Source organism: Astyanax mexicanus, chromosome 5, assembly GCF_023375975.1.
Source record: "Astyanax mexicanus isolate ESR-SI-001 chromosome 5, AstMex3_surface, whole genome shotgun sequence".
NCBI classification, from domain to species: domain Eukaryota; kingdom Metazoa; phylum Chordata; class Actinopteri; order Characiformes; family Acestrorhamphidae; genus Astyanax; species Astyanax mexicanus.
The window spans coordinates 45,958,514-45,982,624 of record NC_064412.1 but is presented as its reverse complement, the minus strand read 5'-3'; the positions used below and the strand labels follow the sequence as shown (position 1 = coordinate 45,982,624).

At 37.5% G+C, this 24,111-nt stretch overlaps 2 protein-coding genes across 27 annotated transcripts in view; one reads left to right on the top strand and one right to left on the bottom strand.

Moving 5' to 3' along the window:
* matn4 (matrilin 4) overlaps nt 1–6,255 on the bottom strand; it is a 44,206-nt gene extending 37,951 nt beyond the window's left edge. For 19 of the 26 annotated variants that reach the window (XM_049479372.1, XM_049479373.1, XM_049479374.1 and 16 more), the window contains exon 1: nt 6,068–6,254. The gene's annotated coding sequence lies outside the window, so the exon portion shown is untranslated. Of the gene's footprint in view, nt 1–6,067 lie in introns of all 26 variants that reach the window. The other 7 variants (XM_049479385.1, XM_049479386.1, XM_049479391.1 and 4 more) reach the window with 1 other exon arrangement.
* Nucleotides 6,256–7,483: 1,228 nt separating this feature from the next.
* Nucleotides 7,484–24,111, top strand: part of rbpjl (recombination signal binding protein for immunoglobulin kappa J region-like) — a 50,584-nt gene continuing 33,956 nt past the window's right edge. The window contains exons 1-5 of the mRNA XM_049479411.1: nt 7,484–7,565; nt 10,545–10,679; nt 11,308–11,378; nt 20,119–20,234; nt 21,011–21,185. Of these exons, the coding sequence (XP_049335368.1) occupies nt 10,591–10,679; nt 11,308–11,378; nt 20,119–20,234; nt 21,011–21,185 (451 nt within the window). The 5' untranslated portion in view covers nt 7,484–7,565; nt 10,545–10,590. The remainder of the gene's footprint in view (nt 7,566–10,544; nt 10,680–11,307; nt 11,379–20,118; nt 20,235–21,010; nt 21,186–24,111) is intronic.

Here is a 24,111-nt window from a genome sequence, read left to right as displayed (position 1 = left end):
GTTAATGAAAACGAACCAAATAACGAAAACCGAAACTTAACTAACTTATTTATAAGCGCTGTTTTCACTCCCGCAGTTCTACAGCGGGAGGTGTTGTGCCGATTCTGTCCGCGCAGCGGGAGTCGGATTGAGCAGGGAGTCGGAATCGGCATAACAGCGGCAGCACGGCTGCACCTCGCGGCCCGCGGTGTTAGTTGTAAGCGCTCGCGCTAGCCGCAAAATACGACAGAAAACACTGATAAACTGCAGAATTATGTATTGGACTAAAATGAGCACGAGGAGATAAAAGAGAACCTTTACCTGTGAGTAGCTCACATCAGAACACGCAAATCTCTCTCTCTCTCTCTCTCTCTCTCTCTCTCGCACGTGAACTTCTCCGCACTGTGTTTAGCTGTTCTTAAAAATAATTTTAATTAAATAATAGTTCTATGCTTCTATGTTAGTGTTAATTAACATAATTCTGATCATATTTCGCTCATTCAAACAGCCTGAAAACAGACTTGTAATCTTGTAATCAACAAGCTTGTAATCAATGTGGCCGTAAAGTCACAGCTAAAGGAGGAAATACATCAAACCTGTTCTCCCATCTCCGAGAACACCACCCCGCTGTGCAGCGCAAAGTATGTGTTTAGTTTATAATTTTAATCTGAACATAAATAAAACCTCTTTGTAGTCGTGCACAACCCATGCGGTAAGCGCCCGCAAAAGCGCTGAGTTATCCGAAATTCGGGCACGCAGGTACAGGCGTGAAGTGCGTGCTACGACGGATTCACGTGTCCGTGTAAAGGTCCTGGCCGGACTGGACGTGAAAGACGCCATTCATTTACATGCGTTCATTTTCAAATTCTGACGTGCCTGTTTTTCATATGTTGAAGGTTTTAAGTAGTGAAAGCCTTAAAATAGAAATCTCTATTGTGAGGATCATGTCAGAAATAAATCCCCTCTTTCTGCAGTATCTGGTTATATACCAACTTTTTTTTATATATACACTCTTAATGCCCTTAAGAGTAGTGGAAAAACATGGTTTCCTTCACCTGATGGTGTAGTTTCTACAATAAATAGTTAATTGAACAAAAAAATAATAATATATGTAACAAACTGTGATACCGTGATACCGCGGTATTTTCCGAGATGGTTATCATACCGTGAAAATCTCATACCGTTGCAACCCTAGTTCCTACAATATGGCAGGTGTACAGATATGGAGGTGTTAATAGTAGAGAATAAGATATATAACATTATATTGTGATATTATGTTGTGCATCTGAGTGCATCCTTAGTACCACTCCACTTTTTACTGTATAAAATTCATGTTTCTTCATTGATAGATGTGTTTATGCAGCTTCACACTAAGGGAGAGTTAAGTTAGGACAGATTATCTCTGTAAAACAACTGTACATATGCTCTAAAAAAAAGACAGTCCCCCATATACCCCAACACAGAACATTCTGGTAAATAAATTAAGCAGCACATGTTTTTGGACAAGCTAAGAGTAATGGTACAAACCTCAAAACTCCTTTGGGAATAGAAGCAGTAATGCAACTTCCATCTCACTACACAGCAATCAAAAAAGCCAGTGTGCCGCTTTTCGGCAAAAAAAAAAAAAAAAACTAGAATTTACTGAATATTCAAATATTCAGGTAAAAGGTATGACATGCATGTCAAAAAACCCTTTTCCATTTCTGATTCCCCTATGATCTAGAACTCCCCAATCATACCAGATGCCTGCGCTGGATAGAATCACCAACACTGAGTGATGAGCAAGAGAAAGGACCAACCTCTCCATTCATTCCTCAGGTAGAAGTATAGATTTTAGGGTTTAAAATACTTCTGTAGAATTTGAAGTATCAAGCTATTTACTCAAGTAAAAGTGTAAAAGTACTGGCGTCAAAACTTCTTAAAGTATAAAGAGACCTATAGTGCACTACCCCTCTTTCCCAAAAAACATTTTTCTAAAAGCCATAATGACTATAATGTTATATTAAAATATTAATGTTGATAATTTGGGATCCACTAATCTCCCTCATTCAGCTGCATATATACCTATTGAAAATGAATGTATTTTAGTAGAATGTAAATATATTAAATAAGCTTAGTTGGACTGGAGTTTTTTTTTTTTATAATTTTATTTCTGATTTTTCCCCATTTTCTCCCAATTTGGATATCCAATTGTCCCACCCCTTTGTGCGTCCCCATCACCGGTGACGCCCGTGACCCTCGGAGGATGCGGACGAGCACACGCCTCCTCCGACACGTGCGAAGTCAATCACCCCTTTTTTCGAGCTGCTGCTGATGAATCATTGCCTGAGCAGCTAGCGCGCTCGGAGGAAAGCACAGCGGCTAGGTTCCGATTCATCCGTCATGTTGTCTGAAGTTTCTGATCACAGATGGCTCTGTCATAACCAGGACTCGAAGCTGCAACTTCCTGTTTATAAAGCATAGCCTGCTTCAGCACTGAGAATCCCCTTATTTTTATTGTAAAGTAAAGTTTGTCTAGCCCCTGTAAAAAATATGGACCTTAAACTAATCCTCACAGCAATGATCTAAATCTAGTAGAAAGTCTTCCCTGGACAATAGAGACAGTTACTCCAATGAAAAGCAGAATACACTCTTCTTCAACACTTCTTCCTTTTGGGAGAAACTATGAATGAGCCCCTACCCACACTGGGTTAGTTAACCACCTGCTCCTGCACACCACACTGACAATTATCCAAGCAATGCAAGATGTAGTGAATGTTTCCATAGGTGTCAACTCAGTGATAAAGATTGTAAGATGGTATAGACTAAAGAAGGGCAGAGGATCTCCAGTTAATAAGCGTATGAGAAACGTATTGAAATATATATAAAAAAAATGTTCCTCAAAGAAAGAGGGATTTCTATATTTCTCCTTCTAGAGTACATTAAATTAGTTAGTAATTCAAGGAATCGGATAAAAAAAGTTATTAGGACAATGAATTTTTATGTACATAGTATTTAACTAATCTGAAACCTGAAGCTGATCAGGATGAAACTAGAATCTGCAACCAAGGTTTTCTTACCAAACCTTTAAACGGTATAAAGTATATCCCACTGAAGAAAAGCAGAAAGCCTTTAGTCTTTATTCCGATTTCAACCTTAGTCCTCATTTTATTAGTGTCCACTACTGTTTGCAAAGCTACGGCAGGGTGTGAGAACTGAACACCTGAGTACAGCTCACTATCGCACAAAACAAACACACAAGCATTAACAAACAGTGCCAGGAGCTTAATAGCAATGCCAAAGCAGCAGAGGAAGAACACAGGTGCTTTAGAAAAGCAAAGCCAAGTGAAATAAGCTGAAGGAGTACATGTAGAGGAGCGTGAAGCTTGGTAGAGAGACTGATGTAGAGACCAGAATAATCACATCAGTGACAGACATGCAGGACCAAAAGAAGGCTGAAAAAGAAAGTGGTGAGTGACAGCATTCCAATATCAAACTTGTCTGTAAAAAATAACTTACTTACAGTGGTGTTATTATTTTATAGGTAAAAACTGTCTCTTTCAAGTAAGAAATTTGGACTAGTCTTGTTTAAATTAGATTTTTTTTTTATCAGAGAGGAGTCTGTAATAGAATGATTAACTTTTAATACAAAATTCCACTTAATTATAAATTAATTATAATAGTTCATACATAATTCTACATTACCAGGGTGAGGTCTAATAATCTAAAGAATGATACATGTACGATTTCAGTGTGCTTTATGTTCTAACAAATTTTCTGATATTTTCAAAAAAACATATTGTGACTCTATGATTATATTTAGGACTGGCTTGAATCATTTTATTCACTGTTTTACTATACAGCCAATTGCATTGGTATATGTTCTATTTTATTGTTTCTTCTGAAATCAAGTTATTAGAAAAGAAATTTATCATGCTTTTGTTACAGTAACCCCACCACATCCCACAATTTATTCTAAAAGTATAGGACAGGGCACCATCATTTCAAAGAAAACAGTTCCAGTGCTCAGCAGATCAATACCTGGCCTGTTTACCTGCCAGAGTTCTCTTCTATTGGCAATACTTCTATACAGACACTAGACAAGCTGTGTGAGTGCATTTGCACGTCTGTGTCAGCAACGGATGCAAGCAGCTGAATGCATTCATTAGAAGGGCAATGAAAAGCATTTCTACACAACGTGCTTTTCTACATTTAGTATAGGCATTCATTAGCGGAGGTGTCCACAAACATTCAGACCTTTGGTCTAAAATGGGAAACATTACAGAGACAAAAGTGTGACTGTTAAGTAAACGCACCATAAACTTTTCAGGAAAGCCACATTTTTCCACATATGCTTAGCAGAACACGTGGTAAACTGCTGAAGCTTCTAGAAGCAGAGGAGCATAGAAGAATCTGCATGGGGTAAACCAGCACAGTGTAAACATTCTACTCAGCTTGACTTAGAGAACTGAAGGAAAAAGGAGTAAGAAAGATGAAAAGAGTAATTGGGGAGGCCTCACCACAGAGAAGCACAGAGCTGACTGACAGCTACAGACTCTGGTTAGGAAACAGCAGCTTCTTGTTCGGAGGGATTGGAAGCAGATGTGGAGCTTTGCTACTGTTAGCAGCCTCACTGCGGCTTTGTCTCCAGCCAGCCACTGCGAACCTAATAAGGTTACAAGAGCTGGTCATAGAGCTGATCTAGGACCAGCTTTTGCAACCCAACACCATTAGCGGACCCTTAGGAGGGCCATTCAGGTATAATTATTTGAAGGAAGGCCATTTACCATTTATTGATTATGACTGTTCTCTTTGAGTGGATTTTAAATTTTACAGCTGTTTTAAATGTCACCTCAGAGCAAATAACCAAAATATAGTCTTAGCAAGCCTTAAAATGATTAACTTTACCTTTAATTAAATTAATGTTAAAATACCTAATAGGGATTTTACAGACTGTAGACAAAATGTCAAATGTTCTTTTAGCACAGAAAAAAAAATAAGTAGAACGGTTTACCAGTGATAGATTAACAGTAACAACACCATTACGGTACATTACATTGCATTACTTTACATTTAGTTGACACTTTTATCCAAACGACTTATAAATAATGATGTACATAAGCAATAGAAGAAATATTGATATAGAGATGGAAAGGAGGGGGAGCAGGAAACGAGGTTAGACAGAGTTAGTTTGTTAGAGGTGTTAGAAGAGCAAGTGCTCTTTGATAAGATCTATCTTTAGGAGATGTTATTAAAGGTAGTGAGGGATGCTCCTGATCTGGTAGAGGTAGGTAGTTTTTTCCTCCACTAGGGAACACCAGTTTTACAATGCTCAATATTAATAAACACTAAAGCAAATAATGGAACATTCATCATTATCTGAAAACCAAGGGGCAATTTTCATGGCCACTGCTTTAAATTTACCTTTTAGCTCAACCACAGTGCTAGTGAAGATCATGAATAAGCCTGGGAGATCAAAATGTGCCAGTACATTAAAAATCCATCCAAATCCTACCTCATATTTAGTTCAATGTTTGCTGTATTGTAATTAATTTAAACATAAACATAAATGTGCTAATTATATAATGACATGGTATTTAGACACATTTCTCAAAATATAATAAAGTTTGCATCATTAATATATGTATATATAAACAACATATGTTTATGTATATATACACATTTATAGGCACATAATGACATTATGCAAAATACAGGTAAACGTAAATAAAGTAAAAGGGAAGAATACATTTCTGAAAAAGAAAGATTGGTTCTAATTTTTTCCTGGATGCCCCAATCAGTGCATGCATATGTTCACCAGCGTAGCTCATTTAAGTTTAGTATGAATGTTATTTGCATGTATGTAGTGTTATATAGAGTAAATAAACACTAATTATTAAGTCTAATATTGGTATATACTGTATTTTGGCTGTTCCTCGCAGCTCCAGTGGCATGGGAAGAGTTGATATAAATGAATTGTTGTAAAGTAGCCCAGCATGTAATAAAGAGAATACAGAACACAGGTATCTTCATCTGCACAACTAAACTCTGCTTTATCTCAGGTCTGCAGCTCGCGCACGCGCACGCGCCACAGTCCCCCCTCACTCACCTTAGTGTCCTGCAGCAGCAGCAGCCGGCCTGGCTCAGGTACACACACACACACACACACAAACACACACCGCTCCTCAGATACACTGTCCTTTCAGAACAGCACAGGAATATCCGCGCGCCTGGGTCGGACCGGTCCGTGTTCGGTTCAGAGAGCAGAGACAGTGCGGACTGCAGGAAGTTAGTGTGTATTAAAGCTGAGCACGAGGCAGCGAGGCCCCGCCCCCTGCCACACTGGAACTGTTCGAGAAAGCTTTTAGAGCTTCAGTCTGTGTTTGTCTGTCTGTCTGTGTATGTCTGCTTGTTTGTCTTTCTGTCTATTTGCTGCCTGTTTTGCTGTCTGTAAGTCTCTTTCCATCTGTCCAAATAAGTGGATGTTTTACTTTAAATGATAGATAGATAGACAGTTTAAAGTCCACTTTTAATTTAACACTTTCCCCCGTAGTCTGACATCAAAAGATCAGATTCTCTGTTTAATTCTCTTCTCAGGAAACTACTGGGTGATTGTAATTTCATTTGTTTGCACTAAAATGTCCAAACATGAGGTGCTCACACCTTTCCCACTGGCTCCCAGCACCATCGTTTGCATATTGAGCGTGTGTCCCCCCTCACTCATTATGATTGTGTAGTCATTTCCCCCAAGCTATCTTCTCTTAGTTATACACTTTGATTGCTGCAAGAATACTGCAATGGTACCTTCTGGTACCACAAGAATACTTTCAGTTTTTTGACAGTTAATGTTTAGTTGTTCAAGGAATTATACAGTATGAGAAGATAAAAAAATCAAATCTCACTAAATACAATTGAGGTCCAGTTGTTAATTAAACAAAAAAAGCATTTTGTTAAGTTAATGTAGATCCATTTTAAACACTGACCTGTCAGTTTTAACTAAACATATATATATATATATAAAAATTTGCATTTTGTTGATAATATTCAATTGGGAGCCCTTGTTTAGATGTGTCTGGAAAATTTCCAGTTGTTCAAAAATGTAACCCAGTCCCCTAAAATAGATCAGTGATTCTATTTTTATGTAAAGAATAAACTGAAACTTTGAGACTCAGCTTTGGAAATTCAGCTTGTCTGAAAGTCTTATTTAAAAATTCCAGAAACAAATTGTCACGCCTGACGCTGTCTGTCTACCTGCTTTAGTCCCTGTCACTCCTAAAGACTTATGGACTACACTGACGCTCTGCCTCTCCAGTATTCTGATTGGTTAATTACTCGATTACTTTCTGGTGTCCTGGGTGTATTTATAGCCCTCCAGTTCCCCACTGAGTGTTATCTGGCTCTCCAGCTCTGTTACAACGCGTTTTCCAGTGCTTATCTTGTTTCTCTGTTTATGACCTGTTTCTGTTCTTCAACTACTTTCTAGCTTATCCCTTATTGTTCTGCCTTTGTTATCAACCTTCTGCCTTCCTTCACCATTCTCCTTGCCTAGTCCTGTCTGTGTTTGATACTCTGTTGCTGACTTACTGCCTGGCCCCACTACGATTCTGGTATGTCCTTTATTTATGCTGCCTGGTTTATTTTGTATATCTGTACTCTGTATATAAACCCCTAGAATTGATTCAGCGTGTCTCTGCATTCCCTGGTTTCAGTGTTCCTTACACAAATACATTTTAACTAGTTCATTATTATATGACAGCCCTACATAGTAAAAGTTTAATTGTCCAAAGTCTCTCTCTTTCTCTGTCTCTCTCTCTCTCTCCTCCTGCCGCAGACAATTATGAACCACATTCCACGGCTAAGACCTGGTGGTGCACAGAACAGAACCTCAGTAGGCTGCCATTTGCAGGAGGTTGGGAAATCAGTGAAACAGCAAAACAACATTTAGAGCTGTGAGACTCGCACAATTATTCTAATGATCTCTCGCATCACTGACATTACCCAACCAAATAATGAGAATTAGCACATCAAACTGAATCATTTTCCCTTTTTTACTATCTGCAGTCTACACTTGTTCCAATTTCAATACAGTATCTTAAAAAACAAAAAACATAATAAATTCATATCCAAGATTACATTCCAGTTACAAGTTTTTAGCCTTCAAGTTTCACTTGGGAAAAATAACTTTTGTTTTAATCAGGATATAAAGGCCTCCCTCTGCAGTCGAGGAATTAGCTGATCTTTTATCTAAATTTAGAAGTTCTGAATTGCTGGTCCTAGGTGATATTTACCTCAACTGGCTTTCTAATGTATCCGATCACTTAAAGGAAATATGTTAAAATTTTACCCTAACACAATTAATCAATGAACCAACTCACCCTAGAGCCTACCAAGTCAACCCTGATAGATCTAATACTGTCCAATAAAGCTGACAAATTTACTGCCTCAGGAGTCTTTGAACTTGCATAAGTGATCATTGTCCCATCGGATGCATTAGAAGCAGGCAAAACAGGCTCTCGATTGGTGGTATTTTAATGAGCAAACTTTCCTTTCTGACTTGGCAATGAGTAAAATCTACCTTACTTCAGAAATCCCAGATGTTGACGGGGCACTAAATCATTTCAGTAAAACCTTCCTAACAGTGGTAAACAAACATGCCCCTGTCAAAAAGTCATGAATAAGAGACAGGTCAAGCCCCTGGTTTACAGGTGAAGTTTTCTCATTGTTTAAGACCAAAAACAAAGCTTGGTCAACTACTAGACGCTTAGGGGAGAGAGACCATAGGCTTACTTTTAGAGAGATGAGAAACAAATATACCTCTGTTGTTAGAAAAGCTAAATCAGAATATTACCTCAACTTAATCACCAGATCTAGAAACCCTCAAAACTTCTGGAAAAAAGTAAATTCCCTCAAAAATAATTCCCCTCCTTTTCCAACCAGTGTTTTAGTTAATGATAAGCTGATTTCTGACCAGAAGGAAATATGTCAAGCTTTTAACTCACATTTTGCTGCTGCAGCTGGCCACATCTTTGATAGAAATAGCACAAACATATTCAATAAAACTGATCCCAACTCTACTGTTTCTAAAACACATGGTCTCTTCTCACCTCAGCCATATTCTCCATATTTAGTTGCAGCATGCCCTGGCTGAAATGAATCCACGAAAAGCCACTGGAGAAGATGGGCTGGACCCCTTTTTATTGCGTCTTGCAACCCCAATTATTACTGGAGATCCGTACAGAACTCATCACTGTGAGCTCTACGCAAAAGTTGGCCATCTTTAACGGTACGAAGGGAAACACGCGGGTTGATTTTTATTTATAAGACACTCTCCGGTCATTTGCCAGAATACATCACTTCATTGATGAATGTAAAAAACAGTAATTATCAGACTCGCTCTAGTGATTGGATCAGCTGCCAGGTTCCCAAAGTTTTTACTGAACTGGGAAAATCTGCTTTTAGCTACAGTGCACCAGTGAGCTGGAATTCACTACAGGAAACTCTAAAGCTCAGCTCACTGGTGTCACTAAATCATTTTAACATTTAATATCTAACCACCTTCAGACAGCCTGTACCTGTTTTACTTAATCCTATTCATTCTTAACTTTTATTCATTTTAGTTCTTCTTTTAGTTCTTTATTTCCTTTTTTTGGTTTTCTTATAAATATGATTATTATTATTATTATTATTATTATTATTATTATTATTATTATTATTTTAAATAGTTTTGTATTATTGCTTTTTATCTTATTTGGATTTTCTTTTATTGTTACTATTATGTTTATTATAGCTTTTATTTTTTTAGTTCATTTATTTATTTGTATTTTTATTGTATTATGGAAAAGTTAGTTTTAGCTCATTTTAACTCATTTATAACTAATTTCTCTTGAATTAATCTTATTTTCTTTTGATCTTAATTTTTTATCAATTAAAATTATATATTTTTTATTCTAATTTTATTTTTCTTTTTTATCTATTTCTATATTTTATTTACTGTTATTTTTAAATAATTAAATTTAGCTATTATTTTCTTTGTCATGTCAATCCCTGTTTATGTAAATGCTCGGCTACATTGAAATTAGGGTTGCCCTCAATGTGCATCCGAGTCAAAATAAAGGTTGATTGATTGATTGATTCCAGTTTCATTTATTAAACGAAAAAGTTTTAATACCATAATTAGTAATGCACGAGGTGCAATTATTTTCATAATTAAGTAAAATTATGTGGCTTGACATACTATAAACTTCAGTATCCAAATAAACTCCAATAACATTCAACATAAAATTCTAATAATATTCATATCCAGATCACCAGATCATCAACATTAACATACTACAAGCTGGCCTCAAAATTCTTTTATAACAGAAATTGAAATATTTTGCCTAATTAAATTATTAAAATATATAAAGAGAGTGAGGTTCACCTATGGGTTTAGAATAATAAATAAATTGGCTATATTTGTGTTAGTCGTGCTGACCACAGTATTTGTGATCCTTTAGTGTTTAGAGCAGAAAAAATTGAAGTTCAGTTTGCTGTACATTTCTGAAGTTTTTCAGTAATTTCTTGATTAAAGTATTGCACATCTGTAGGGTGGACCAAAACTTCTCCTCACTGTCAAGCGTAACCAGAGAGTCAATGAATGAGTACCTGCAATTCAGACCTGACCAATCAGTACTCATTCTGTATGCCAAAGTTGCTCAGAAGTCCTACGGCAATGAGAAACGGTAAGCAGAAGATTCTTCAGTTTGAAACTCTGCCTTTGCTTTCTATCCCTAAATGGTATATTTGCTTTGTTAGCTATTATCTAACAAAAGAGTACACCCCTTATATTGTTGTAAGATCTATAATGGTGTACACAGACAATTAAAATTATTACATTTCATTTCTATATTATTGTCCGAAGAAAAGATATGATAAAATATTTAAAGGAATGTGAGGGGTGTACTTTATATTTCGTATAGGCTCTACATTTTTAATTCCTTAATTTGCCTAAATCAAATATGATTTGTTTAGTTTTGAGCACACCTCACACCTCTTTTCTACATTTCTGATTTAATGTGAAATATTTTAGGCACAAAGTTTGATCACTGAGCGGCAAAAAATGAAATTACACACTTTAATATTATTGATTAAATCATGGCCAGTGTGGTTAAAGGCCTTCAGTTTGTTGAAATTACTAATGTTGTCTATAAGCATTGTTGGATATATTTTAACTTCGTTGAAGGACATTTATAAACTGGGAATTATCACTGGGTCATTTTTCATGCTTTATTCTAGATTGCAATATCTTGTAGTGTACTTTAAGTGTTTAGGTACCCAAATGTCCATCTGTACATATACTCTTATGTACAGATTCTTCTGCCCTCCTCCATGTGTGTATCTCTGTGGGACAGGATGGAATCTTAGACAAGAACATCTGAAAGGTTCGAGCCCATTACATCGTAAAATATATTTGTTACATTCAGTTCTAATTTTCAAAAGAATATTTGATTCTCCTTTATAAATCCTTGGTTGTTCAGTGACATTTGAGAAGTGAAATGAAGTTTATAGGATTTACAGAAAGTGTGCAATGATACTTTAAACAAAATTAGGCAGGTGCAAAAATTTGGACACCCTAACAAAAAAACTTATCAATATTTAGTAGATCCTACTTTTGCAGAAATAACAGCCTTTAAATGCTTTCTAAAGCAGGGGTGCCCAACCAGTCGATTGCGGGCGGAGTTTCAGTCGATCGCGAGAAGTGTTACCATGTATTTAAGGCTTTGACCAAAAAAATAAATAAATAAACCTTAAAGAAAAACAATAATTAAACCATTGTTTATGAGAGGCCAGTATGTATTTTCCTAAAAAAAAAAAATAATAATTTACACAACCTTTTCTGTTGCTGGGTATGGTTTGCCACGGTTGCTAGGTTGTAACCAGGGACTCTAATGTGTAAAGACGAAGAAGCCAGAATAGTGGAAGCTGAGGAGATAATGGCGGAAGCCAAAAAAAGCTAAAAATTATCACTTTCATCCCGAGTGGGAAGGGGGACTACTTTTTTACTTATTCAAATTCAAAGTCGATGTGTCTAATCTGTAATGCTACTGGGGCCATTCCGAAGAAGGGGAATTTGAAGCGACATTTTCTCACAGTTCACAAGAGGTATGCTTATGATTTACCGGCGAAATCAGCTCTACGAACTGAAAAGGTAAATTAACTTAGGAGACAGCTAGAAGCAAAGCAGGCAGTGTTCACGAGACCTGTTAATAGGAATAAAGCTGCCATGGTAGCGTCTTACTGTGTGAGCGGAGTTCTGGTAAAGCGAAAGAAATATTTTAAAGATGCCGCATTTACCTCTCTTCAAAATGCCATCTATCACAATGGATGGGGCTTCATCTATGGTTGGGCGTACTGCTCGATTCGTTGCTGTAACACTCGGATAAGGATTTAAAGATGAAAACGCAGAGTTTATTAACAACAGTCCACAAGGCAAGCTCAGAGTCAAAAACAGGCAAAAATGTCAAAAACCAGATTACAAAATCCACAAGGCAAAAATCTGAGTCAGACAGGCAAAGGGTCGAAACCAGAAAATACATACAATAAACCAGATAACGCTTGATAGAGACACGGAGAGTGGCAATACCTCGCAAGGAGGCAGAGATAGAGTTCAGGAATATATAGAGTCGCTAATGAGCTATTCCACACAGGTGTGTGTGTGTGGGAGGAGTCAGTTCAATAGTCCGGAGATGCTGATCTCTGAATGCTGGAACGACCAGCAGGCATGACAGTTGCTCTGTGCAAACTATCGGAATCTTTCCCGGATTTTTTTGAGCTACCACTGCATCATTCACCAACAAGGGCTGTGCAGGAAGATTTTAAATATGAAGGATGTCACGGACGTGGCAATGAAAATCGCGTGCTCTGTTCGGGCCAGGAGTTTATAGAGGCGTTTATTCCGTGCTCAGCTCGAGGAGACAGGTGCAAACCACACCGTTCTGCTGCTGCACACAGACATCAGGTGGCTGAGCCAAGTTCCTGAAACACTTAATAACCCATGCTACTGCTAGAAGCTAGAAGAAGCTAGAAGACGGTCAGTAGCTCACTGATTTGGCTTTTCTCCTCGATGTCACCAATAAGATCAATGACTTGAATCTCGAGCTGCAGGGGAAAGGAAAGCACATCGCCAACATGATTAGTTCAGTGAACGTCTTTAAAACGAAGTTACGGTTGCTGTTAAGCAGTTTGCAAAAGTGTGATCTAAGGAACTTTCCGCACATGAAGGCAGAGCTCCACCGTCAGAGCAAAGACAGTGTGGAACTTGCTCCTAAAGAGCAACTAATTCAAATCCAAGAGCGCCAGTTTACTGACTTTGATTCCATTGAGCCCGTAGATCAGTTTCTATGCTTTCCATTTGGGGAAAATGTTGATGTGGATTGCATTATGTCCAAAGTAGCCACACTCTTCAGCCTGGATGCCAGTGCTGTTGAGAATGAAATTCTCACACTGCAAAATGACATTGAGATCAAATCCAGAGCAACACATGGCATAAGTGGTGAATTTTGGAACCTGCTGCTGGAAGAAAAGTATCCAAGCCTCAGACAATGTGCACTGAATATGACTTCCCTTTTTGGATCAACATATTTGTGTGAGTCTGCCTTTTCACACATGAAAATAATCAAGTCGAAGTACAGAACCACATTGACTGATGACCACCTCGCGGCCTGTTTATGGCTGGTGCTCAGCTCCTACTGCCCAGATTATGAGAAGCTAGCTGACTCCTCCCAATGCCAGAAGTCTCACTAAGGTAGAGAAGTGTTTTTTTTATATTATTCTTAACTGGAATTAGGCATAGGCCTATTCATATCCATAAACTGTATTTAGAAGTGTATGTAATCTTGAATTACACATATTCATATCCAAATATTTAGAAAAGCATGTTCCGATTTTATCTGTTTTTCTTTTTTAATTTAAATCCATCTGCCGGTTTCCCTGCCAGTGCCACTGCCCAGTGAAGTTTAGCATTCTAAAATAATAGACTTTTCTTCTCCTCCTTCCTGCTTTGAAGTTATCTTTTCGAGAGTTATTGTGTGTCTATGTGTGTGTGTGTGTGTGTGTATGCATGTGTGTGTGTTAATCTGTGGAATTACTTGTTTTTTTGTTTTTTTTTTAGATTTGGGTTTTGTGACTGCCCAGCCTTTTCTGAAGTTTCTTGACAGCTCTTTTCTGGAGTTTTGGTGTGTGTGTGTGTGTGTGTGTGGCTAAGAGAGATAGAGATGGTGTGAAGTTCATGTAAGATTCTTGTAAAGTTCTGTTTTGACAACCTATTTTTGACGCATTGATCATTTCCTCATTTGTTGGATGTACTGCTTATTCTCCACCTGTGCAAACAAAAAAAAAACAACTACATTTGAGCTGCATTGTCTAAATGTGGTTTAGCATACCTCAAGCGACTCTGTTTGTGGCGTGTGCTCAGAAAAGGCTTCTTCTGTCTTACTCTCCTATACAGCCTCTCCTTGTACAAAGTGCACTGAATAGTTAAATTATGCACAGTGACTCCATTTGCAGCAAGATAATGCTGTACGTCTTTGGAGCTGATCTGTGAGTTGACTATGACTGTTCTCACCATCCTTCTCCTCTGCTTATCTGAGATTTTTCTTGTTCTGCCTTAACAAGAACTGTGTCTGTGGTCTTCCATTTCCTCACTATGTTCCTCACAGTAGAAATTGACAGATCAAATCAAATCAAATGTATTTCTATAGCGCTTTTTACAACTGGTGTTGTCACAAAGCAGCTTTACAGAAACATGTTCACAGTACAAAGAAACAGGCAAAACATTAAACATAGAAAATACAGTGCCCCCAGTGAGTGCAAGGAAAAAGAGCATTTAAATTCATTTTAAAAAGTCTTTATATATCCACATAGGTCTTATATATGTAAGATTATAGCAGCACCACTAATGAAAGCAGTTAGAATTTATGTAAGCTTGGATGTAATCAGTAGTGGAGAGTAAGATGGATGATGAGCAGCTGATCTGTGGTGGGTGAAGGAGAAGAGCTGACTTCAGAAACTCAGTCAGTAACTCGGTCAGTAAATAGATGTGCTACCTACAAAAATATATAGCTATGCTGAATACCTGAAATATGAATATGGCTGAATAAATATTTTATGTTAACTGTCAAAGGAACATTACTATAATAAGCACATGATTACAGGTTATAAGGTTATGACTCTATATGAGGGTTTGAGGAAGGCAGAGAGATGGAATTAGTTTTAACTGGATTTATGTAAAACAGAGAATATAAAACATTATCAGAGTGTGGCTCATGACTCCGGCAGAACTGAATAAATCAGCCTAACTAAAGGGAGAGAGCCAGAAGGTAACATAGACATGGAGGCTCCCTGAAACACCGGCATCCACCCACTCCACCGTCCACAAACCTGAGTGACTGTGTGCAGTGGGAGAACAGCAGCACCAGCATCTCAGTTTACCACAATTCCCTCTGTCCATGAACCCCTGAATCTGAAGCCTTATCTAAAGGGAAAAACATTAATTACCAAAACCTAAACTAAACAAGTAAGTTTTCAGTCTAGACTTAAAGATTGAGACTGTGTCTGAGTCCCGAACATATTCGGGGAGATTGTTCCAGAGTTGAGGTGCTTTATAAGAGAAAGCTCTTCCTCCTGCAGAGCTCCTCTGAATTTTAGGAACTACTAAGAAACCAGAACCCTGAGATCTAGGGGTGGGCGGATCGATTTAAAATATTGATAGTATCGATACTAACATTGGTATTGGGCATTCATCGATACTTACGTGATGAGATTGATTCTTAAGTTTCAAACAGTTGTCCTCACAACTGATATGTGGACATCAAGAGCCACAGAGGCTTATTTAACTATCTCATGCCATGTCATTGATGAAAACTGGCAAATGCAAGCATATGTCTTAGAAACCAGTAGTTTTTCAGGAAAACACAGTGCTGACAACATTTGCTCAGAACTATCAAGAATAACTGATGAATGGGGCATAACTGCCAAAGTTCATGCTGTAATCACAGATAATGGTGCCAATATGGTTGCTGCTGTACGCAAAGCAGCTTGGGCACATTATCCATGTTTCGCACACACCTTGAACTTAGTGGTAAAAGACTCCATTAAGGCTCTCCCTGACCTTCTTGACATCCAGCGGAAATGCAGTGCTATTGTAGCATTCTTTCACCACAGCACAAGAGCAGCAGAGAGGCTCAAAGAAATTCAGAAACAACTGAAGTTACCAGAACACAAACTGATTCAGTCAGTTGAAACACGGTGGAACTCTGTCTTCTACATGTTTGAGAGACTACTTGAGCAAAAGGAAGCTGTTACTACAGTACTTTGTCTTTGTGGAAAGAGCTCACTGTGCTTGAGTGAGGAAGATTGGTCCATGGTTAGTCTCTCTACTGATGCCCTGAGACCATTCGAAGAAGTCACAAAAGAGATATCGACAGAGAAACATGCCTCAGTTTCAAAAGTGATACCCCTGGTTACATTACTTCAGAGATCAACAGCAACTCATGAGAGCCAAGGTATCAAGCTAGCTGCTGAGCTGTCATCACAGTGCCAGCACCGTTTCAGAGCCATTGAACCCTTTTATGGTCTTGCTGTCAGCACATTCCTGGACACAAGATTTAAAAACCTTGGGTTCCGTGACATGGCAAATGTTGAAGCTGTGAAAAAACGACTGATTACTGAAATGCAGTCAGTGAACCAGACCTCAGTGTCAGCTCCCGAACCAAGCACAAGCTCTGCCACCAGCTCCGTCTCAGTAGCTGCTCCTGCAACTACCTCAAGCTCACCTGCAGCAAAAGGTGGGATATGGGCAGAATTTGTCTCCCAAGTCCTTGCATCCCAGGAACATCGCACACCTGGAACTGATGCCTTTATTGAAATGCGACGCTACTCAGAAGAGAAGCCAATACCACGGAATGGAGACCCACTTCTTTGGTGGAAAACAAATGAGCCAACATTCCCCTGTCTGAGCAAGCTTGCCAAAAAACACCTGACAGTAATTGCAACATCTGTACCAGCAGAAAGGATTTTCTCCAAGGCAGGTCAGTTAGTAAGTGAGAGAAGTTCACTAAAAGGGAAAAATGTAAACATGTTATTGTTTCTGAACAAAAATCTTTAAATCTGTAGTTCTCAACAAGGGAACAGGTCCCAAATTGGGATCCTCAGGGGATAATTTCTAGCAGAAAGGCAAAAAGCCAGACAGCCAGTAGAAGTATTTTTTTTCTTACTTAGTGCATTTCAAATAGAAAAAAAAACATCTTGAGTTTGTTAATTGCAACTGCAGTTTTAAGTTTTCAATAAACAATAAGTTACTTATTTAAATTTTTTTTTACCTGAAAACTGTGTCCTGTGTTTTATTATCATCATGAACATGGTTAATTAAAGGAAAACTTACAAAACAATTAAGTAATTATGAAAATTCAAGCTTTCATTCAAATTTGCATATTTGATGATGCATTTACTAAATAAATAATGATACATTGCCCTCCCCTACACAAAAGTAGATGGTAGTAGTAAAAAGTATCGGTATTGGTATCGGTATCGGCAATACTGGCCCTGTATTTACTTGGTATTGGATCGATACCAAATTTTGCAGTATCGCACAGCCCTACTGAGATCTAAGTAATCGCGGTGGTTCATAATAGGTGATGAGGTCTCGCAAATACTCAGGAGCGAGCCCGTGTAGGGCTTTCTACGTTAACAGGAGAATTTTATAGTCTATGCGGAATTTGCGCAGAGCTTATAGGACTGGTCTAATATGGTCAAATTTTCTAGTTTTAGTAAGGACCCTGGCTGCAGCATTTTGAACTAGCTGAAGTTTATTTAAGTTACTGCCGGAACATCCAGACAGTAGTGCATTACAATAATCTAGCCTTGAGGTAATGAAGGCATGTACTAATTTTTCTGCGTCATGCAGTGATAGGGCATTTCATAGCTTGGCAATGGTAGGTGTAGAAAAGCTGTTCTAGTAACATTAGATATGTGTTTATCGAATGCTAGATCTGAATCTATGATAACTCCAAGGTATTTAGCTGCTGAACCAGGGGTGGCTGAGAAGTCGGCCAGATTTAGCATTAAGTCTGATCATTTATTTCTAGCAGCTTTGGGGCCTAATAGGAGAACTTCTGTTTTATCACTATTTAATAGGAGGAAGTTGTGCGACATCCATGATTTTACATCTTCTACACAATCCTCGATTTTCTTAATTCTCACTCTGTCATCAGGTTTGAAAATTCACATCATGTTTTCTAAAAACTTTGCCCAGTGGGAGCATATGTAATGTAAATAATAACGGTCCTAATATAGAGCCTTGTGGAATTGCATATCTTACCTTATATACAGTAGTATATATAGTATATAGTATATAGTATATAGTCTTACAGTATAACTGTAAGACATATCATTTATCCTCACAAACTGATAACGATCGGTTAAGTATGATTTAAACCATGATAAGGCAGTTCCTGTTACACCGACCATGTTCTCTAGTCTTTCTAAAAGGATAGTATGATCTATTGTATCAAAGGCTGCGCTCAGATCGAGAAGTACCAGTAGGGAAACACAGCCTTGGTCGGCGGCTATAAGTAAATCGTTTGTTATTCTAATTAAAGCTGTCTCAGTGCTATAATAAGGCCTAAATCCAGATTGAAATTTTTCATAGATCTGGTTTTTTTGCAGGTAAGAGCAAAGTTGTTGGGCTACAGCTTTTTCTAAAATCTTAGAAATAAACGGTAAGTTTGAAATAGGTCTATAGTTAGACAGTACACTAGGATCAAGATTTGTTTTCTTAATCAGAGGTTTAATTACAGCTGTTTTAAAGGCTTTGGGTACATGGCCTAGGGTGAGTGATGAGTTTACTATCATTAACAGAGGTTTAATTATATCTGGTAGTACCTGTTTTAGTATTTTAAATTTTACTATCGAAGAAGTCCATAAAATCGTTGTCTTTTCACGCAGAGTGAAACACTTCCAGTTTAGTTGATCGATATTTCCACTGTAAAATTTATACTAACTACAGCATCTAAGGTAGAGCGAAAGGTATTTTCTAAACCTTCAGTTAGTTTGTCTAGTTCTACTGGGTCTACAGGAGAATACATTATAGTTGATAAATCTGGAAGCTTATCAGTAAATTGTTGGGCTGTAAAAGACGTTATTGAACGTTTCATAGAGTAACTAGGGGATGTACATAAATTATGACTGAGATGTAATTTAAATGAAATAAGGTAATGATCTGAAATTGCGGAGGTTTAAGAACGAATATTCAGGTTATCTATGCTCACACCCAGGGTCAAAACTAAATCCAGAGTATGAATGCAGTAATGAGTAGGTCCTGTTATATTTTGAGTAATACCAACTGAGTCTAAAATCGATGTGAATGCCTTTTTTAATGGATCATCCAATTTTTCTAAATGAATGTTGAAGTCTCCCACTATAATCACTTTATCATTACATTAAAGTTTTCAGGTCATTTTTTTAGGAGTGTTGTTTTGAGGCTCTTCAGAGAAGATGCAAGGAGGAGACAAACTTGCAGTTGGCCCCTTAACCCTTTCTCTAATATTTGGATTCACCTGTATATGTCAAGAGTCAAGAGTCAATGAGCTTACCAAACAATTTTTTTGTTCCAATATTTAATCCAAAAAATATTAAAATCATTAAAACAAGGGTGACCAAATTTATACACCTGCCTTATGTTGTTTAAAGAATTATTGCACACTTTCTGTAAATCCTGTAAACTTCATTTCACATCTTAAATACCCCTGTGTTCATCTGCTATATGATATATTTAATTGAAATTGTTGATCGAAACAAGCAATGATTTATAAAGGAAAACCAGCTCCATGGTTGCATTTTGTTCGTCCTTTCAATCTGAGACAATGACTCAACACTGTAGTTTTAATACGTTGTGGCGATGAATAAGAAGCTCTTACTGAGAAAAGCAAGAACACAACTCAGACACAAGTTATGAGGTGTGGAAAAAAAATTAATTTATTTATTCATACATATTAGATTAGTCACAAATTAGATCTGAAAGATCAGGGACTGGTTTTCCAAAAGCACTCTCTCACTTTTTTTCTCTCTCTCTACCTCTCTCTCTCTCTCTCTTACTCTCTCTTGCTCATTCTCACTATTCACAAGCTATAGGTCATGGAGAGTCTAGCTGTCGTCTGTGTGGGTATATGGGTCTGGACAGCTCCCCTGGGCCACAGACAGACAGCTTCAAGCTGAGCTTTGAGGAACAAACAGAAAAAAGGGTAAGACAGTAGCCCTGATATTAAAGTCGAACAGACCATGTGACATTAATCTAACGTGACTGTGCTGTTAGAGATTAGCAGGAAATTCCTGTTAGAGACATTGCGAGACATAAAAAAAAAAAAGAGTTTCCAGGTTTTCTCACTATTTACAGACACACACTTGTCATTTGTGTTCTTTCCTGAAGGCTATTACTTCTAAAACACAGTTTCTTCTAATGTCACCAGAGCTATCTTCTGAAATAATAAGCTAAATTTCACATTTATCATTTAGTCCATTATCTTTTACTGAACATTTCTAGTACTGCACACAACAAAAGCTTTTTTGGTGCTACACAGAAGCGTATTTAAAAGCTGCAGCATAGATATCTAAAAGAGGTTTTCCAACAGTCCAACAAACTCTTTATCTAGGCAAAGAATTTATTTCAAGGTTTCTTCCTCCATCTTTGAATGAGTTTTTCCTTTGTCTTGCTCACTGGAGGTTTTGTGTTGTATGTGTTGTTCATGTTTTTTTCTAAAACCAGTCAGTTATCAGCTATATAAGAACAATATTAAAGAACAATGCTACACCTATTATTTTAAAAATATCAATGTATAATAGAGTAATTGTATATAAAGGCTCTTGAATGAATATTTATACATTGTGAAATTTAATATTATAATGATGTTTGTTTTGCCTTGATTTAAGATTTTGAAGGTTTCTGCATGACAGGAATGAAAAATTGATGTAGTTGAAATGCTGTCTTAACTAACCTTATCTTTTTTTTGTATTTTTACAGATGTTTGCCTGTGCTAAGACTCTATACATTTCAGATACGGATAAGAGAAAACACTTTCGTTTGATGCTTCATTTGTTCCAAAGTGGAGGTCAAGAGATCGGCTCCTTTCAAAGTGGACTCATTAAAGTCATCTCTAAACCCTCACAGAAGAGACAGTCTATGAAGAATGCAGACTGTGAGTAAACGTGTGTGTGTGTGTGTGTGTGTGTGTGTGTGTGTGGCCAGATCTTAATGATTTATGTAGGAGAACTGATACAGAATTAAAATGGACAGGGTTAAATGGAGAACCTGTAAATGTCTCTGAAAGGGTAGTGAAGGATCCACTAACTGTGGCTTAAGCCTCTGTCTACAGTAATGAAATAGTCTATAAGTTGCAAGTTAGAGCATCACGAAAATATTGTTAGATGCTCAAAAAATAAAGCAGCTACAACATTTGATCTGTATTTGGAAGAGTTATATATCTCAAAAAGTACCAACCTCTGGTTAGTGTTATTGAAAATCTAGGATTTAAATGCCAACTGATAGTCCTGGTGGTTGGGAGTCTTGGTCACGTGCATAGATTGGCAGGGCCTGGTCTTGGTTTTGGGGGATTAAGTAGAGTAAAAGCTAAACAACTGGTAAAGTTTTGCTCTATTTCAGCCATCACTGGGACTATGCATATTTGAAAAAGGCGCTGTTTTCTTTATCCATAAACACATGAAATGCTGTAACACCCTGGATGAACTATATGTGACTATGGTAAATATTGAAATATTTTGTTTCCTTATTGTTTATTATATTGTATATGGAAACAAAATAAAGTATAAAATGTGTGTGTGTGTGTGTGTGTGTGTGTGTGTGTGTGTTTGTTACAAAAAGAACATGATTGTAAGAAATGTGTGAGTAGAATCTTTATTTGATGTAAAGTTACCAATTTAAACATTCTTCACAATCTTTGTTACAAATATGGTTGGTCTGTGGCATTGCTTCACTAATTAAACAAGAGTTTTTTTTAGCTGGGTTTTATTTCAGAAGGAGCCACCCCTTAGTTCATGCCGCCTGCTTAGTAAGAGCCAATTGGTTCTTTTAATTGTTTAAAAAAACATCAAAAGTAAAAACATTGCTCAGACCATTAGACCATGCTGACCCAGAGAGGTCAGGCATTTGATCTTTGACCATGTGGCTCTAAAGCACATTCTGTTGGGGCATGTTTTGTTGACATTGGTTGTCCAGAGCTTCAAGAGAGAGACCTCTGGGTGACAGTGAAGTGACGTTGAATTCCTCACCTTCTAGTGGAAAAGAGACAGATTGAGGTGAATTTGTGAACTGACTGGCTTTAGCTCAGTTTGAGTGTGTGTGTGTGTGTGAGAGAGAGAGAGTAACTTATGGCTCCTGCATGTTTCTCTGTGTAGTGTGTATTTCATCAGGTTCGAGAGTGTCGTTGTTTAACCGTTTGAGGTCCCAGACGGTCAGTACACGTTATCTTGCAGTGGAAGGAGGAGCTTTCGTTGCCAGCGCCAGACAGTGGACAGCTTTTACTGTCATCCTAGGTCTGCAATAATAATTTTATTTTACTGCTTAGGGTAGATCATTTTGTCAAGAGGTATGAAGTAAGGAAGTATAAGTAGATTCAAAGCAATGAAATCTCTGACAGCATATCTTCAGCTATGCCATGATGGCGAAAAACATGATTACATAAGGCCTGAGCTGTCTGGAATGGAATGGAAACAAAGCATCTGGCTTTCCCTCCGGGAAAACCTATCGATGTTGGTGAGGATAGTGGTGTAACCAATATATGAAAGAAGGTCAGTGATAAAGTCTACATCAATGTGGGACCAGGGTCTTTAGAGGTTTCACATTGGGCACACACAGAAAAAGAAGCTACAAAGGTGTGGACATTGGCTTGCATGGCAAAAACGTTTTTATGTTAATGTGTGTGTGTTTATATATATATATATATATATATATATATATATATATATATATATATATATATATATATATATATATATATATATTGATGGAATAAAATGGGGTGCGTTTCCCGTACAACGACGGAGCCTAGCATTTAACTAACGTGGTACGATGCATCGTTAAACTAACTAACATCTGAAGTACGACCGTTTCCCAAAACCATCGTACTTTGTTGGTACCACAGAAGTCTGAACTATATCGGTTTGAACAACCGTGGTCTTAACTAAGGTGTTTTTAGACGTGTTCGGCCAGACTTTCCCAGCAGGAAACTCTCAATCTTTAAATATTATGCCAAAAATATGTTACTAATGTATTATTTAGGCTATTTATATTGTAATCATCACCACAACTTGAACCGACAACAACACTATTAAAAAAATAACAATGAAATGCAAGTAAAGTCTACACTAATTGCTTTGTGTTACTTAAAAAAATACACATATTTCCCATTGGTTGATTGTGATATTTCCTCTTGATTTCCAGTTTGTTAGGATGGTTTCTTTGGCGATGGTTAGCGCCACCTAAAGTGCCCTGTTTTCCTCCTGGTTTAGATTTGTGTTTGAAGTGTCTCCTAGTAGACAGAGCGATGGGGATGGGGGGGTGGGCTGTTTCAGTAGTGGTGTTAGGTGGTTTATGATCAGTTGCCAGAAGTGTTGGACAGGTGGACAGTGCCATAAAGAGTGCATGTAGTTGTCTGGGGTGTTTAATAAACAGTGTGTACAGATTTCAGAGTCTATTAGTCCCATTTATGTAATTTTTGTCTAGTGTAGTGAACTCTGTGGATAACTTTATATTGTATAAGGTGGAGATTAGTATTGTTAGTCATGTTAAATGTGTTTTTAAGAATGTTAGTCCAGAAATCAGCAGTGGGCGTCATTAGGAGATGATCTTCCATTTCTTTGTTGGTACAGAGATTGTTTGATCTAACTGAGATAAAAACCTGTAAATTTTAGATAGGGTTTTGTTTGATGGGGATATATTGAGAAATTCTGAGATGGGTGGGGATAATTCAAGCGTTACTTTATTCTTGATTTTTGAGTTTAATACTGATCTGAGTTGTAGGTATTCTGAATACTATATTTCTGTTTTAGGTGTGCCATTGTTGCCAGGTTATTGTTCATAAGGATGTGATGTAAATGTGTAATATC